At 45.7% G+C, this 17,925-nt stretch overlaps 1 protein-coding gene across 1 annotated transcript in view; it reads right to left on the minus strand.

Moving 5' to 3' along the window:
- ADIPOR1 (adiponectin receptor 1) overlaps positions 1-17,925 on the minus strand; it is a 125,761-nt gene that overhangs the window by 42,673 nt on the left and 65,163 nt on the right. Inside the window, exons 3-4 of the mRNA XM_063954824.1 lie at positions 12,167-12,338; positions 11,796-11,982 (exon numbers count right to left, since the gene is read on the minus strand). Coding sequence (XP_063810894.1) covers positions 11,796-11,982; positions 12,167-12,338 — 359 coding nt within the window. The remainder of the gene's footprint in view (positions 1-11,795; positions 11,983-12,166; positions 12,339-17,925) is intronic.

A 17,925-nucleotide genomic window follows, 5' to 3' on the forward strand; every position in this document is an offset into this window, starting at 1 on the left:
ATTGCTATCAACATAACCCATGCTAACGTGCATGCATAACGCAACAGCAACAGCTGTGAACATCTTAACACATGAGAACCTGTGTAAAAAGATAAAACCTAATTCTGCAGGAAAAATTAGCACTGGGCGGGCGGGCACCCAGCTCTGATGGGAGGCTATTCCACTTGTCCACTACCCTTTCGGCAAAATAATTTTTCCGCAAATTTCCCCTGAACCTCCTCCCATCCAGTCTCAGTGCATGTCCTCGTGTCCTATTGCTTCTCTTCATTTGGAGAATGTTTCCCTCCTGGACTTTGTTAAAACCCTTGATATATTTGAAAGTTTCTATCATGTCCCCCCTTTCCCTTCTCAGCTCCAAACTATACATATTGAGATTTCTTAGTCTTTCTGGGTATGTTTTGTGATGTAGGCCATGCACCACTTTAGTTGCCCTCCTTTGTACAGTTTCTAATGTATTAATATCCTTTTGAAGATATGGCCTCCAGAACTGAATACAGTATTCTACTGTTTCTGAAAGAAAATGGACAAGGCCAAAATTTGGACCTTGATAGACCCTAATCTCAAGCCAGCATCCACACCTGCCTGTAGAAATAGGAGAAGATGTCCTAATTTAAACTCCACCGCAGGAGACTTCTTGGATTCACACCAAGTTACATATTTTCTCGAAATACAATGGTAATGTTTGGACGTTACCCCTTTCCTGGCCAGAATAAGTGTGGGAATGACTTAATTGGGAATACCCTTATGGGCTAGGATCTGGCGCTCAACAGCCATGCCATCAAACGCAGCCGCGTAAGTCTTGATAAACAAACGGCCCCTGCTGAAGCAGGTCCTCGCAAAGAGGAAGAGGCTGAGGATCTTCCAGTAATAACTCCTGAAGATCTGGATACCAAGCTCTCCTTGGCCAGTCTGGAGCAATGAGAATTGCTCGAACCCTTGTTCTTCTGATGATCTTGAGAACTTTTGGTATTAGTGGAAGTGGAGGGAACAGATACACCAACTGAAACACCCACTGGGTCACCAGTGCATCCACTGCTATTGCTTGTGGGTCTTTCGACCTGGAACAATAATTCTGAAGCTTTTTGTTGAGAAGTGATGCCATCATATCTACTTGAGGAACGCCCCAACGATCTGCAAAGACTTCTGGGTGGAGGCCCCATTCTCCTGGATGGAGATCGTGTCTGCTGAGGAAGTCTGCTTCCCAGTTGTCCACTCCCGGAATGAAAATTGCTGACAGAGCTTTTGCATGTCTTTCTGCCTAGAGTAGTATCTCTGTCACCTCTGCCATTGCCGCTCTGCTTTTTGTTCCGCCCTTGCGGTTTATGTAAGCTACTGCCGTTACATTGTCGGACTGGATCTGTATGGGACGACCTTGAAGAAGGTGTGCAGCTTGATGAAGGCTGTTGTACACAGCTCTCAATTCCAGAATGTTTATGTGAAGGAGTACTTCTTGACTTGACCATCGTCCTTGGAAGCTTTCCCCTTGCGTACCTGCTCCCCAACCTCGGAGGCTTGCATCTGTGGTCACCAGGATCCAAGTCTGAATCCCGAACCTACGAGAACTTTGAAGCCACCACAAAAGTTAAATACTGGCTTTTGTTGACAGGATTATCCTCCGGTGCATGTGTAGGTGCGATCCGGACCACTTGTCCAGTAGGTCCCATTGGACCACCCTGGCGTGGAATCGGCCAAATTGTAGAGCCTCGTAGGCCGCTACCATCTTCGCCAGCAGGTGGATGCACTGATGAATCGATATGCGTGCTGGTTTTTGAAACTTGATTGACCATCCTCTGGATCTCCAGAGAGCCTTTTCCACCGGTAGGAATACTTTCTGTGCTTACGTGTCCGATATCATTCCCAGAAAGGATAACCTTATTGTGGGTTCCAATTGTGATTTTGGAAGGTTTATGATCCAACCGTGGTATTGAAGCACCGTCAGGGAAAGTGCAATGTTCTGCACTAGTTTCTCCCTGGATCTCGCTTATATGAGGAGATCGTCCAAGTATGGGATGACTGACTCCTTTCTTGCGAAGAGCCATCATCTCCATCACCTTGGTGAATATTCTCGGAGCCGTGGAGAACACGAAAGGCAATGTTTGAATCTGGTAGTGGCTCAGGTATGCCTGATGCGGCGGGTAGATGGGAACATGTAAATAAGCATCTTTGATGTCCATCGATACCAGAAATTCCTTTTCCTCCAAGCTAGAGATCACCGCTCTCAGGGATTCCATCTTGAATTTGAACCTTTTCAAATAAAGGTTCAGAGTCTTTAGGTTTAAAATCGGTCTGACCGAGCCATGCGGTTTCGGCACTACAAACAGGCTTGAAAAAAAAACCTTTTTCCTGTTGTGACACAGGAACTAAGGAAATTACATTGTCTTGACATCATTTCTGTATTGCGTTCAGCACTTTTTACTCTGTCCTGAACAGAAGCTGGTAAAGCGGATTTGAAAAATCGGCATGGGGAAAGATCCTGAAATTCCAATTTGTACCCTTGGAATACTATCTGCAATACCCAAGGATCCAGACCTGAGTGAACCCAGACCTGGCCGAAAGACAGTAGACGTGCCCCCACCCGATCGTACTCCCGCAGGGGAGCCCCAGCGTCATGCTGAGGTTTTAGCAGAAGTAGCTGTTAACTTCTGCTCCTGCGAGCCTGATGGTGTTTTAGATTTTTTACCTCTTCCTTGACCTCTTCCTGCAAAGAAGGGGGTACCCTTTGCCTTTTTGGACTTGTTGGGTCGAAAGGATTGCATTGTATGAGAATGAAATCCTTTCCTAGGTGGAGTAGCTGCGGAAGGCAGAAATGCTGACTTGCCTGATGTAGGTGTTGAAATCATGGCATCCAGCTTTTCTCCACGAGGGCTTCTACATTGTAAGGAAGCGTCTCAATATTCTTTTTGATTCCGCATCAGCATTCCATTGGCGGATCCACAGCGCCCTGCGGGCTGAAATCGCCATAGCGGAGGATCTTGAACTCAGCAACCCAATAACCTTCATAGCTTCAACTAAGTAACCTGCAGCATCTTTGATATGGTCGAGAGTTAGGACTACTTCATCCCTGTCAACTGTGTCTATGTTAACACGCAAGTTGTCAGACCATTTTTCCACAGCGTTACCTACCCACGCACAAGCAATGGTGGGCCTGAGCACCATTCCGTTAGCCGTATATATGGATTTTAGGGTTGTATCTAATTTACGGTCAGCTGGATCTTTTAAAGAGGCTGAATCAGGGGCAGGCAAAACTATTTTCTTAGACAGCCGAGAAACTGAGGTGTCTATCATTGGGGGGTGTCTCCCATTTGTGCCTGTCTTCCTCAGGGAAAGGGCACGCTCCGCGTATCCTTCTGGGAACGGTAAATTTCTTCTCAGGGTTAGCCCAGGATTCTTCAAAGAACGCATTCAAATCCTTTGAAGGAGGAAAAGTCACAACCTGCTTTTTATTTAATTTCAAATAATCCTTTTCCTTTGGGACCAGTGTTGTTTCAGGAAACTCCAACACTTCCTTTATAGCAACTATCATACATTGTATGCTTTTGGCTAATTTGGGGTCTACCCCTCTCAAATACCCAGTGTCGAGGTCAGAGTGAGAATCTGTGTCTGTGTCCACTTGCATTATCTGGGCCAGAGACCTTTTCTGGGAACTGGATGGGACCCGAGCGAATGATATGGAGTGGTCAGTAAACAGTTCATCCTCCACAGACTGCGTCCAATATTTAGTCTGTTCTTCAGACTCAGAATTTCTTTGCAAGCATTGACATATTCTTTTGCAACATTCTCACCCACTCCGGCTCCTTCTGAGAGGGAAGGGCCACCACATTACCCTGTTGTGCATCTAAAATGGGTTCTTTCTGGGAAGAACCCTCCCCAATGTCTGACATGTTACACACTTGTACACACCCACACACACCCTTATCACACAGGGGAGCTATTGGGGACAGACCCACACTTAAGTCTGTCAGAGAGACACAGAGGGATTTGCCAGTCCACACACTGCGCCTTATTGTGAATTGTGGAAATATTACCCACTTACAGCGCATATACCAATAATAAGCCTACAGACCTAATTATAATGAACACTCTCTGCCCCTTCTATAACACCCTGTACTTGTATCAGTGTTGTTATGAGGAGAAAATAAGATTTGACTTACCGGTAAATCTATTTCTCGTAGTCCGTAGAGGATGCTGGGGACTCCGTAAGGACCATGGGGAGAGACGGGCTCCACAGGAGACATGGGCACTTTAAGAAAGAATTTAGTTCCTGGTGTGTACTGGCTCCTCCCTCTCTGCCCCTCCTCCAGACCTCAGTTAGAGAACTGTGCCCAGAGGAGATGGAGAGTACGAGGAAAGGATTTTTGTTAATCCAAGGGCAAGATTCATACCAGCCACACCAATCACACCGTATAACTTGTGATAACAATCCAGTAAACAATATGACAATAACATAGCATCAGTTCACGCCCGATGCAACAATAACGTAACCCTTATTGAAGCAATAACTATATACAAGTATTGCAGAAGAAGTCCGCACTTGGGATGGGCGCCCAGCATCCTCTACGGACTACGAGAAATAAATTTACCGGTAAGTAAAATCTTATTTTCTCTAACGTCCTAGAGGATGCTGGGGACTCCGTAAGGACCATGGGGATTATACCAAAGCTCCCAAAAGGGCGGGAGAGTGCGGATGACTCTGCAGCACCGATTGAGCAAACATGAGGTCCTCCTCAGCCAGGGTATCAAACTTATAGAATTTTGCAAAGGTGTTTGAACCTGACCAAGTAGCAGCTCGACACAGCTGTAGTGCCGAGAACTCTCGGGCAGCCGCCCAAGAAGAGCCCACTTTCCTAGTGGAATGGGCCTTAACTGATTTTGGCAGCGGCAATCCAGCCGCAGAATGAGCCTGCTGAATCATGTTACAGATCCAGCGAGCAATAGTTTGCTTTGAAGCAGGCGCACCAAGCTTGTTGGAAGCATACAGGATAAACAAAGAGTCTGTTTTCCTGACTCTAGCCGTTCTGGCTACATAAACCTTCAAAGCCCTGACCACATCAAGCAACTCGGAATCCTCCAAGTCAGTAGTAGCCACAGGCACCACAATAGGTTGGTTTATATGAAAAGATGAAACCACTTTTGGCAGGAATTGTGGACGGGTCCGCAACTCTGCTCTATCCGCATGGAAAACCAGATAGGGGCTTTTATGTGACAAAGCCGCTAATTCTGACACACGCCTAGCCGAAGCCAATGCTAGTAACATGACCACCTTCCACGTGAGATATTTTAATTCCACCGTTTTGAGTGGTTCAAACCAGTGGGATTTCAGGAAACTCAACACCACGTTAAGATCCCAAGGTGCCACCGGGGGCACAAAAGGTGGCTGAATATGCAGCACTCCCTTCTCAAACGTCTGAACTTCAGGTAGAGAAGCCAGCTCTTTTTGAAAGAAAATGGATAGGGCCGAAATCTGGACCTTAATGGAACCCAATTTTAGGCCCAAAGTCACTCCTGACTGTAGGAAGTGAAGGAAACGGCCCAGCTGGAAATCCTCCGTAGGGGCATTCCTGGCCTCACACCAAGCAACATATTTTCGCCATATACGGTGATAACGTTCAGCTGTCACGTCCTTCCTAGCCTTTATCAGCGTAGGAATGACCTCATCCGGAATGCCTTTTTCTGCTAGGATCCGGCGTTCAACCGCCATGCCGTCAAACGCAGCCGCGGTAAGTCTTGGAACAGACAGGGCTCTTGTTGCAACAAGTCCTGTCTTAGAGGAAGAGGCCACGGGTCCTGTGTGAGCATTTCTTGCAGATCTGGATACCAAGTCCTTCTTGGCCAATCCGGAACAATGAGTATTGTTCTCACTCCTCTTTTTCTTATGATTCTCAACACCTTGGGTATGAGAGGAAGAGGAGGAAATACATAGACCGATTGGAACACCCACGGTGTCACCAGGGCGTCTACAGCTATCGCCTGAGAGTCTCTTGACCTGGCGCAATACCTCTGTAGTTTCTTGTTGAGGCGGGATGCCATCATGTCCACCTGTGGCAGTTCCCACCGACTTGCAATCTGTGCGAAGACTTCTTGATGAAGTCCCCACTCCCCCGGGTGGAGGTCGTGCCTGCTGAGGAAGTCTGCTTCCCAGTTGTCTACCCCCGGGATGAACACTGCTGACAGTGCGCTTACGTGATTCTCCGCCCAGCGAAGAATTCTGGTGGCTTCCGCTATCGCCACCCTGCTCCTTGTGCCGCCTTGTCGGTTTACATGAGCCACAGCGGTGATGTTGTCTGACAATCAGAACTGGTTGACCGTGAAGCAGGGTCTCTGCTTGACGTAGGGCGTTGTAAATGGCCCTTAGTTCCAGGATGTTGATATGAAGGTAAGTCTCCTGACTTGACCACAGACCTTGGAAATTTCTTCCCTGTGTGACTGTTCCCCACCTTCGGAGGCTTGCATCCGTGGTCACCAGGATCCAGTCCTGAATGCCGAATCTGCGGCCCTCGAGAAGGTGAGCACTCTGCAGCCACCACAGGAGAGACACCCTGGCCCTGGGGGATAGGGTGATTAACCGATGCATCTGAAGATGTGATCCGGACCATTTGTCCAGTAAGTCCCATTGAAAGGTCCTCGCATGGAACCTGCCGAAGGGAATGGCCTCGTATGATGCCACCATCTTTCCCAGGACTCGAGTGCAGTGATGCACCGACACCTGTTCTGGTTTTAATAGGTCCCTGACCAGTGTCATGAGTTCCTGAACTTTCTCTATCGGGAGATAAACCCTTTTCTGGTCTGTGTCCAGAATCATGCCCAGGAAAGGCAGACGAGTCGTAGGAACCAACTGCGACTTTGGAATATTTAGAATCCAGCCGTGTTGTTGTAACACTTTCAGTGAAAGAGATACGCTGTTCAGCAACTGCTCTCTTGATCTCGCTTTTATGAGGAGATCGTCCAAGTACGGGATAATTGTGACAGCCTGCTTGCGCAGGAGCACCATCATTTCCGCCATTGCCTTGGTGAAAATCCTCGGAGCCGTTGAGAGACCAAACGGCAACGTCTGAAATTGGAAATGACAGTCCTGTACCACAAATCTGAGGTACGCCTGATGAGGTGGATAAATGGGGACATGAAGGTACGCATCCGTTATGTCCAGTGACACCATAAAATCCCCCCCTTCCAGGCTGGCGATGACCGTTCTCAGCGATTCCATCTTGAACCGGAACCGTTTTAGGTACATGTTCAGGGATTTTAAACTCAATATGGGTCTGACCGAACCGTCCGGTTTCGGTACCACAAACATGGTCGAATAATAACCCTTTCCTTGTTGAGGGAGGGGAACCTTGACCACCACCTGTTGAAGATACAATTTGTGAATTGCAGTTAACACTATTTCCCTCTCTAAGGGGGAAGCTGGCAGGGCCGATTTGAGGTATCGGTGAGGGGGCATCTCTTCGAATTCCAGCTTGTATCCCTGAGACACAATATCTATTGCCCAGGGATCCAACTGGGAGTGAACCCACTTGTGGCTGAAATTTCAGAGACGCGCCCCCACCGGGCCTAGCTCCACCTGTGGAGCCCCAGCGTCATGCGGTGGATTTAGTGGAAGCCGGGGAGGACTTCTGTTCCTGGGAACTAGCTGTGTTGTGCAGCTTCTTTCCTCTGCCCCTGGCAAGAAAGGACGCACCTCGGACTTTCTTGTTTTTCTGTGATCGAAAGGACTGCATTTGGTAATACGGTGCTTTCTTAGGCTGTGAGGAAACATATGGCAAAAAATTTGACTTTCCAGCCGTAGCTGTGGAGACCAGGTCCGAGAGACCCTCCCCAAACAATTCCTCACCCTTGTAAGGTAAAACCTCCATGTGCCTTTTTGAGTCGGCATCACCTGTCCATTGCAGAGTCCACAGGACCCTTCTGGCAGAAATCGACATAGCATTTATTCTAGAACCTAGAAGGCTAATGTCTCTTTGAGCATCTCTCATATAAAGGACAGCGTCTTTAATATGCCCCAGGGTCAATAATATAGTATCCTTGTCTAAGGTATCAAGTTCCTCAGATAAGGTATCCGTCCACGCTGCTACAGCACTACACACCCAAGCCGACGCGATTGCCGGCCTCAGTAAGGTACCTGAATGTGTATAAATGGACTTCAGGGTACCCTCCCGTTTTCTATCCGCAGCATCTTTGAGGGTAGCCGTATCCTGTGACGGCAGGGCTACCTTCTTGGATAAGCGTGTCAAAGCTTTGTCCACCCTAGGGGAGGATTCCCAGCGTAACCTGTCCGTTGGCGAGAAAGGATACGCCATAAGAATCCTTTTGGAAATCTGCAGTTTTTTATCTGGAGATTCCCAAGCCTTTTCACATAACTCATTGAGCTCGTGTGAGGGGGGAAAAGTTACCTGCGGCTTCTTTTCCCCATACATATGAACCCTCCTGTCAGGTACTGGGGTTTCCTCTGTGATGTGCAACACATCCTTAATAGCTATAATCATATAACGGATGGATTTAGCCAATCTTGGCTGTAACTTTGCATCATCGTAATCGACACTGGAGTCAGAATCCATGTCGGTATCCGTGTCAATAATTTGGGATAGTGGGCGCTTCTGAGACCCTGTCGGCCTCTGCGACATAGGATCAGGCATGGGTTGGGACCCTGACTGTCCTGAGGCTTCAGCTTTTTCCAACCTTTTATGTAAGGAATTAACATTATCATTTAAAACCTTCCACATATCCATCCAATCAGGTGTCGGTGCCGTCGGCAGAGACACCACATTCATTTGCTCCCACTCTGCTTCCACATAGCCTTCCTCATCAGACATGTCGACACACACGTACCGACACACTACACACACATGGAATGCCCTTTTTGAAGACAGTTCCCCCACAAGGCCCTTTGGTGAGACAGAGAGAGAGTATGCCAGCACACACCCCAGCGCTATATAACCCAGGAATAACACAGTAACTTAATGTTAACCCAGTAGCTGCTGTATATTGTGTTTTTAGTGCCTAATTATGTGCCCCCCCTCTCCTTTTACCCTTTTCTACCGTGATCTGCAGGGGAGAGAGCTGGGGAGCTTCTTCTCAGCGGAGCTGTGGAGAAAAAATGGCGCTGGTGAGTGCTGAGGGAGAAGCCCCGCCCCCTCGACGGCGGGCTTCTGTCCCGCTAAAATACATATCTTTTTGGCGGGGGCTCATACATATATACAGTGCCCAACTGTATATATGAGTACTTTTGCCAACAGAGGTCCATATGCTGCCCAGGGCAGCCCCCCCTGCGCCTTGCACCCTTACAGTGACCGGAGTATGTGAGGTGTGTTTGGAGCAATGGCGCACAGCTGCAGTGCTGTGCGTTACCTCCTGTGAAGAACGGAGTCTTCTGCCGCCGATTTTGAAGTCTTCTTGCTTCTCATACTCACCCGGCTTCTGTCTTCCGGCTCTGCGAGGGGGACGGCGGCGCGGCTCTGGGATCGGACGACGAGGGTGAGATCCTGTGTACGATCCCTCTGGAGCTAATGGTGTCCAGTAGCCTAAGAAGCAGGACCTAGCTTCAGAGAGTAGGGCTGCTTCTCTCCCCTCTGTCCCACGATGCAGGGAGTTTGTTGCCAGCAGAGCTCCCTGAAAATAAAAAACCTAACAAAATACTTTCTTACAGCAAGCTCAGGAGAGCTCACTGAACAGCACCCAGCTCGTCCGGGCACAGATTCAAACTGAGGTCTGGAGGAGGGACAGAGGGAGGAGCCAGAGCACGCCAGAATCTAAATTCTTTCTTAAAGTGCCCATGTCACCTGCGGAGCCCGTCTATTCCCCATGGTCCTTACGGAGTCCCCAGCATCCACTAGGACGTTAGAGAAAACCTAAGAAACTCTTTTTCCAGCAACGCTCTGTAGAGCTCCACTAGTGTGCATCCAGTCTCCTGGGCACATTTTCTAAACGGAGGTCTGGAGGAGGGGCATAGAGGGAGGAGCCAGTTCACACTGTTGAAAAGTCTTAAAGTGCAGTAGGCTCCTGCGGAACAGTCTATACCCCATGGTACTAAAATGGAACCCAGCATCCTCTAGGACGTAAGAGAAATATTGAATACTATTTTCTTGCCAGCCAAACAGCAGCATGAAAATGTGGAAAGTCTTCATAAGAATAATGAGATAATGTATGTGTAGTCTGTCCAATTTGTAATTCATAGATTTCCGGATGATATTGGATTAAAGTAACTAGGGCTCCCATTGCTGTATTTAAAATTGAAAGTATAAAATTATACATGAGAGGAAGATGATTAGTTCCCTTCAAAACCCAGAGGTACTAAAGAATTGTCACTGTACTAAATTTTTCGACATTGCACAGGTCTATAGAAAAGCCATATTTGGCATGTAATAGTTCTCTTAGTTGCATCAAGTAGAAAAGCAGTTCTATACATTTTGGACTGTGTGTAGGTATTTTAGAAAAAACTATAGTAGAGGGGTATTCAACATGCGGTCCACCAGCTACTATGGAACTACACAATTCTGCATACTCTGCCAGACTTTTATCATGCTGGTATGTGTAGTTCCACAGCAGTTGGAGGCCATATTGAATACCCAGCCATAGTCCATCATATAATCTAGTTGCACAGGAGCAAAGAGGAAACAGTTTTTTTCGGCTTAACATATACAGGACCAGAGTATAAATGCAGACGGATCTCAGCAAACTGCACGCGGCGCAGAAAACAATTGTAAACAGCAGCACCATGCACACACATATGGATGGAGAATGGAAAAGCCTTCCGTTAATGGATAACTCTATAAAATCTAATCTAGAACCTGATGACAAGTTCTTTAAAGGTGCATACACACTGGAAGTCGATGTGAATACAAGCGGAGCGATTTCCACCCGGCCCAGCAATTTTCAGGCGGGTGAACCACTTTCTACAGTAGGACACTGTGGAAAGTGGTTCACTCGGCCGGTAAAACAGGCTGACGGACGGCGATGATGCGGGAGCGAGCATCAGCACCCACCGCCCGGCCATACACACTAGGCGATTTTGAGCTTAAAGTAGCTCAAAACGCCAAAAGTGAGCTACTTTATACTCAAAATCGCCTAGTGTGTATGCACCTTAAGTCTCTGTTACTGCAGTGGGATATGGAGGCAATCTGTACACAGAAATGCTTGGGACTCAGGGGGTCATTCCGAGTTGATCATTCGCTGACATTTTTCGCTGCGCATCGATCAGCTCAAAACTCGGCAAAACTGTGCATGCACCGCAATGCGCAGGCGCGTTGTACGGGTACAAAATGGATCGTTGCTGAGCGATGGATTTAATGAAGAATCCATTCGCACAGATGATCGACAGGAAGATGATGTTTGTGGGTGGCAACTGACAGTTTTCTGGGAGTGTCTGGAAAAACGTAGGTGTGTCCAAGCGTTTGCAGGGTGGGTGTCAGACGTCAATTCCAGGACCAAAAAGACTGAAGTGATCGCAAGGGCTGAGTAAGTCCAGACCTACTCTGAAACTGCACAAACTGTTTTTGCAGGTTTCGGCTGCAAAGCTGTTCGCACACTTGCAAAGCGAAAATACACTCCCCCTTGGGCGGCATCTATGCGTTCGCACGGCTGCTAAAAGTAGCTAACGAGCGATCAACTCGGAATAAGGGCCTCAAACACTACAGAGAATCACTGATGTGGTGGTTCAACACAATAATCACAAGCAAGGTTATAGAAAGGATAAAGATAGGAAGCTACAATTAAAAAAATAAAAATAAATTGTATTTTTGGTATGCACACAAATTATTAAATTTCAAAAGTATTTGACTTATTACATTTATAAAAATACTTACTTGGAGAATGTGCGGGACACTTTCTCTGAGTGACAGTAAACAGTGTGGAAGAGCCATGAGAAACTGAGACACAGTACAGCTCCCAGAAAGAACATCCCAAACACCACCTTCTCTTGCAGGGGAGCCATAAAGTACATGTTGGGTCTAAGCATAGTCAGAACTCCCAGGAAAAGGAACAACACAAAACCTGTATGTAGACATAGAATATTTAAACAATAGACAAAGAGAAAGGAAATGCAAAGAGAAAACCAAAAAGGAAACTGCCGCAAATTCAAAAATAACACACATTTATCAAGATGTTTTACGTAAAAAGTGCTTGATATCTAAACCCTGTTTCTGTTAATTCATCATGCCTATTATTCTCTCATTACCTAGCAAGTGAGTCCATATGTTTCCAGTCTCAGTGTGTATTCGGAAGATGCTCCTGAAGCAGGCACGGAATGATGGCATTGGTGGACGATGTCCATGTAGAAGATAATCGTTGTCCTTAAGCCAATCAGGTAGTACATCATATGGAATGACTCTCCATCGGCCTTCCCACATCTTACAGCAAAAAAAAAAAAAGAAAACTAGAGCTAGACCAACCTACAGTACCATAAGCCAACTACATTTAGTTTTTTTGGTGGAGTAAAATTGCTCCTCTTAACATTTATTTCCAAAGAGTAGTATTGCATTATATCATATTATATATAAATAGTTCTATTTACACATCATTTTCAATTTGCATTCAATTTTAAATCTAGGTACATGATGGCACAACAAAAAATACAGCGCTGACGTCAGATCAGTTGTGAACCTATGAAAAGCCCCGTTGTGTATTAATTGCAAATCATGTATAATGTGTGTATATACACAATACCGTGCAAAAGTTACAGGTAGTAGGTGTGGGAAAAATGCTGCAAGTTAAGAATGCTTTAAAAAAAAAAAAAAAATAGAAGTGTTAATAGTTTATTTTTATTACCAAAATGCAAAGTGAATGAACAGAAGAGAACTCTAAACTAAATAAATATTTGATGTGACCACCCTTTGCCGTCAAAACAGTATCAATTCTTCTAGGTACACTTGCACAAAGTCAGCGATTTTGTAGGATTATAGATAGATGTATGATTAACCAATCATACCAAACAGGTGATAATGATCATCATTTTCATATGTAGGTTGAAACAGTCATTAATTGAAATAGACACAGCTGTGTAGGTGGCTTAAAACTGGGTGAGGAACAGCCAAACTCTGCTACAAAGGTGAAGTTGTGGAATACCACAAGGTAGTTACTGCATCAGCAAGGTCTCTCCCAGGCAAAGATTCCAAAGCAGACTGGGGTTTCAAGATGTGTTGTTCAAGCTGTTTTGAAGAGGCACAAAGAAACGGGCAACATTGAGGACCATATACGCAGTGGTCAGCAAAAGAAAATTAGGCTTCAGATGAAAGACGCATCTTGCTTACTTCCCTTTGAAAATCGGAAGATGTCCAGATGTGCCATCAGCTCAGAACTGGCAGAAACCAGTGGAACCTAGATACACCCATCTACTGTTTGAAGAAGTCTCTCCAGAAGTGATCTTCATGGAAGAATTGCTGCCAAAAAGCCAGGCAGGTACTTATTCATCATGCAATAACATCATGGAGGCGTCGGATTAGCTAAAAAAATTTATTCTGCAGCAGGACATTGACCCCAAACATACAGCCAAGGTCATTAAGAACTATCTTCATCATAAAGAACAAGGGAGTCCTGGAAGTGATGATATGGCCCCCACAGAGTCATGATCTCATCATCATCTAGGCCAGGGGTGTCAAACTCAAATTCATCGGGGGCCGCATCAGCAGTTTGGTCCCCATCAAAGGGCCGGTTGTATCTGTAGGTCTATCCAAAATTTACCGCTCCACCTGCCTTATATGTGCCCAGCCATCTGCCCCCTTTTAAAGTGCCCAGCCATGTGCCCCCTTTTATAGTGCCCAGCCATGTGCCCCCTTTTATAGTGCACAGGTCCCCATTTTACACATTGCGGCAGGCACAGGTCCCCATTTTACACATTGCGGCAGGCACAGGTCCCCATTTTACACATTGCGGCAGGCACAGGTCCCCATTTTACACATAGCGGCAGGTACAGGTCCCCATTTTACACATTGTGGCAGGCACAGGTCCCCATTTTACACATAGCGGCAGGTACAGGTCCCCATTTTACACATTGTGGCAGGCACAGGTCCCCATTTTACACATAGCGGCAGGTACAGGTCCCCATTTTACACATTGTGGCAGGCACAGGTCCCCATTTTACACATTGTGGCAGGCACAGGTCCCCATTTTACACATTGCGGCAGGTGGTGGAAGGAGGGAGAGAGAGAGAGAGAAAGAGAGGAAGGGAGAGGGGCTGACTTACATTTGAAGCGGTTCTCGCCGCTCTTCAGCCGCCTCTCCCTCCTCGTCTGCGCGGCTCCCTTCTCCCTCCTCCGACGGGGTTTCGTTGAATGACGCGTTTGCGCCGTGATGTCACGACGCAATCGCGTCATTCCGCGAAACCCCGCCCCCCCCCGAGCTGGGCACTCGGGAGAAGGGGGTTTCATGGCGGCGGCACCGCGGGCCATCAGACGAGGTCTGGCGGGCCGGATTTGGCCCGCGGGCCTTGTCTTTGACACCCCTGATCTAGGCTGTCTGGGATTACATGTAGAGACAGTAGGATTTCAGAAAGCCTACATCAACAGAAGATCTGAGGTTACTTCTCCAAGATGTTTGGAATAACCTCCCTGCGGAGTTCTTTCAAAAAAACTGTGTGCAAGTGTACCTAGAAGAATTGGTGCTGTTTTGAAGGAAAAGGGTGGTCATGCCAAATAATGATTTGATTTAGATTTCTCTTCTGTTCAGTCACTTTTGCATTTTGTCAATCGATAGAAATAAACTATCAATACTTCTATTTTTGACATCATTCCTACTTTGTAGATTTTTTTCCCCACACTTGCATAAAACTTCTGCATGGTACTCTGTATATATTTACACACACACACACACACACACACACACACACACACACACACAGTTACATACAACAGCATCCCAACAGCTTAACCTCCCACCCCCTAATCCTAAACCTCACACAGCATGACAGAGCCCTCCCGCAGCACCCAGACCTCCCACAACCTGACTCCCCCTTCTCTGCAGCCTAACTCCCCCCGCCGCCAGACTATCAGGTGCCAGATAATCAGTGTTGTACCTGTATTTTTATTGCGAGTCCAGTAGGTAACACCACAAAACATACAATTTCCACAGATTGGGAGCGGGGGAGGGGATCTCCCCATCATATGTAAAATGAGAACTGATAGGATTTTGTGTTATCAAATTGGTATGTATATATATATATATATATATATATATATATATATATGTATATATATATATATATATATATATATATATATATATATATATATATACACACACACACACACATACACACCACACATTCCAAAGATCTGGCACTCACAATAACGTAGACTGCTGCTGATGCCCTCACAATAGGAGTATTTATAGAGGGAAGGTGTGGCATTCGGGCCCATACCAGAGTACACAGTAGCCTATAGCTATAATCATTGTTTCAATATTTAAATCAATACGACAATATGATTTAAATATTGAAACTTTGATTATGGCTATCGGCTACTGTGTACTTTGTTATGGGTCCGAGTGCTGCACCTTCCCTCTCTCACACATTATATATGTGGCCTAATATGAATCAAAAGGGTGCTTTAGTAGACTCAGTGTAGTGTAAAGGCTACCTATCAGTTGGTCACATTTTTGGTCTAACTCACAAGTGATGTATTCATCTCATGAATGTTGATATACCATTAATTAGAACATACCCAATAGTGACACATTGACATACAATATTAATACTACAAAATGTATTAAAACAATATTTTCATATAAAAACTATTTACAATACAAATACTGTAGCAATTAATATACATGCAACAAATAGCTGGATATCTGAGACAATCTTTTTGCTTGACAGAATGATGCCACTTTTTTTTGGGCAATATATGTTTATTGTTTTGTAGCACCACCAAAAACCAACACACAGTGCAACGATCTGTAAGCCTACAAAATTCACTGGGGCAGATACACCGAAGCATGTATGGAAATCAGTACAATAAACTGCAGCTTAATGGCAATGGAACCGTAACCAATAAACAAAAACAGCGCACACTAAAAAAGGAGAAAATAAAACACATACAATAACAAAGGAAGAATAGAGGAGGCGGGAGTGTGAGGAAACTGGAATGGAGTTAGGGGAGTATTCTACCTAAAGTGCCAAGTGCTCAAATTAGAGCAGCTTTGTAATCGGTGGAGGATTTAAACTCAAGCCAAGGTAGACATGTGGTGCTAAATTCTCAGTGTTTCTCAACTACGAGACAGTAGGTCTTCCATATCCATATAAAGAACTATCCTAGCAAACCATTCCTTCAGAGCAGGTGTGTTCACAGACTTCTAGTGAACTGGTGTAACAGCTTTTGCAGCACTGTTAACAAATTTGAGCAGGGATTTTTTTGCAAAGCGTTAACTGCCCATGGTCCAATTTTAAAAGCCAAAAGAAGGATCTGAACTACACAGAATAAGACTGATGTAGATAGAGAACTACCTTTTTCCCAAAAGGGATGTAGCGCTCAACAGTTCCACCAAATATATAAGGGCATACCTTCAGTATTGCAGCGCCAACAAATATTGGACATAGCGGGAAACATTTTAGTTATTGTTTTTGGGCATCACTTCATAGTGAGTCTCAATCACTGACAGACTGACAGAGCTGGAAAAGAATAATCAAAAATCTTAAGCCGGTATTTTGGGGTGGTAAATGAGACCTTCAAATCGCGTTCCAGGATGCCTATGAACTTGGGGAAGGGTGGGGGGGGGGGGGGAGATGGGGTGGGAGGTCAGTATACGTATTCTCAAACAACAGTCTATAAGCATGGATCTTCAACCTACGGCCCTCCAGCTGCAGTGGAACTAAACATCCCAGCATGCCCTGCCACAGTTTTAGCATGCCTTAATAGCAAAACTGTAGCAGGGCATGCTGGGATGTGTAATTCCACAGCAGCTGGAGGGCCACAGGTGGAAGACCCAAGGTCTATAGCATGAGGAGAGAAAATGAGGTGGGCATGTATTTGCCAGGCGCATATCCTGGTCAATGGTCTTCTGCAGGCCAATCGCACATCTGTACTTTCTACAAAATGTTTCAGCTGAAGATACTGCCAAATCTCTGTGGCTGGCAAAGACCATTTGGTCTGAAGGGAAACAAGACTACACCTTGCTAGGCTTCACCAGCTGGCCCACCTGAAAGACCCAGTGTTATCCAATTACTAATATATAGTGCTAGGAGGTACCTGGAGGAAAATTGGAGTTATCGAATAGCAGGGTCAGTGGTGGGAAACAGGAAAAGTTCCATGGATATCTCCTAAATTTGTTCCATCTGTCCAAAATAGGACATATAGTGGGGTGAGACAGAGCGGGCACCTTGGATCTCCACGGGTAACTTAAGAGAGCCTTAGAGACATTTTCCAACTGAACCCATTGCCAGACAACCTCAGCTCTTGCCCAGTCCATTATCCCACCAAGCATGATTGCATCATACTAAGTGGGCAAGTGCAGAGGTTGAAATCCCCCCTTTGTCTTACATCTAAACAATATGGCGCATATTCAGTTCCTCAATATGTTATGTAGCTCACGGACCACTGTATGGGCATTGAAGTTGCCACTTTTTGTATCGTCCTAAACAGAACGTGAGCTTGTACCAAATGTGGCTTTTGAGTATTGTGGACACAGATTTTAAACTCCCAACACGTTTCATTGTTGTCGACTTCATCAGGGGTGGTGCAACATAGGAATGCATGGTAACCTTCAAAAGATATACATGTCTTAAACCACTGCACTTGCCAATCCTATAACTGGGGTGCATGTGGTATGTGACCACATTGTTTAAGTAAAAATCACAGAAACCCTGCCCTCGCTAAGAGGTTTCTCTTTATATACTTCATAAACAGGTATTGTTCGTTACAAATTTTTCAACATTTGTTAAGCTGATCATTTGCGCCAAAGTCTTCCTCATCTGGTTAGTCCTACTCTATAACTCAGAATTATAAACAT

The sequence above is a fragment of the Pseudophryne corroboree genome, chromosome 2, assembly GCF_028390025.1.
Source record: "Pseudophryne corroboree isolate aPseCor3 chromosome 2, aPseCor3.hap2, whole genome shotgun sequence".
Taxonomy (NCBI): domain Eukaryota; kingdom Metazoa; phylum Chordata; class Amphibia; order Anura; family Myobatrachidae; genus Pseudophryne; species Pseudophryne corroboree.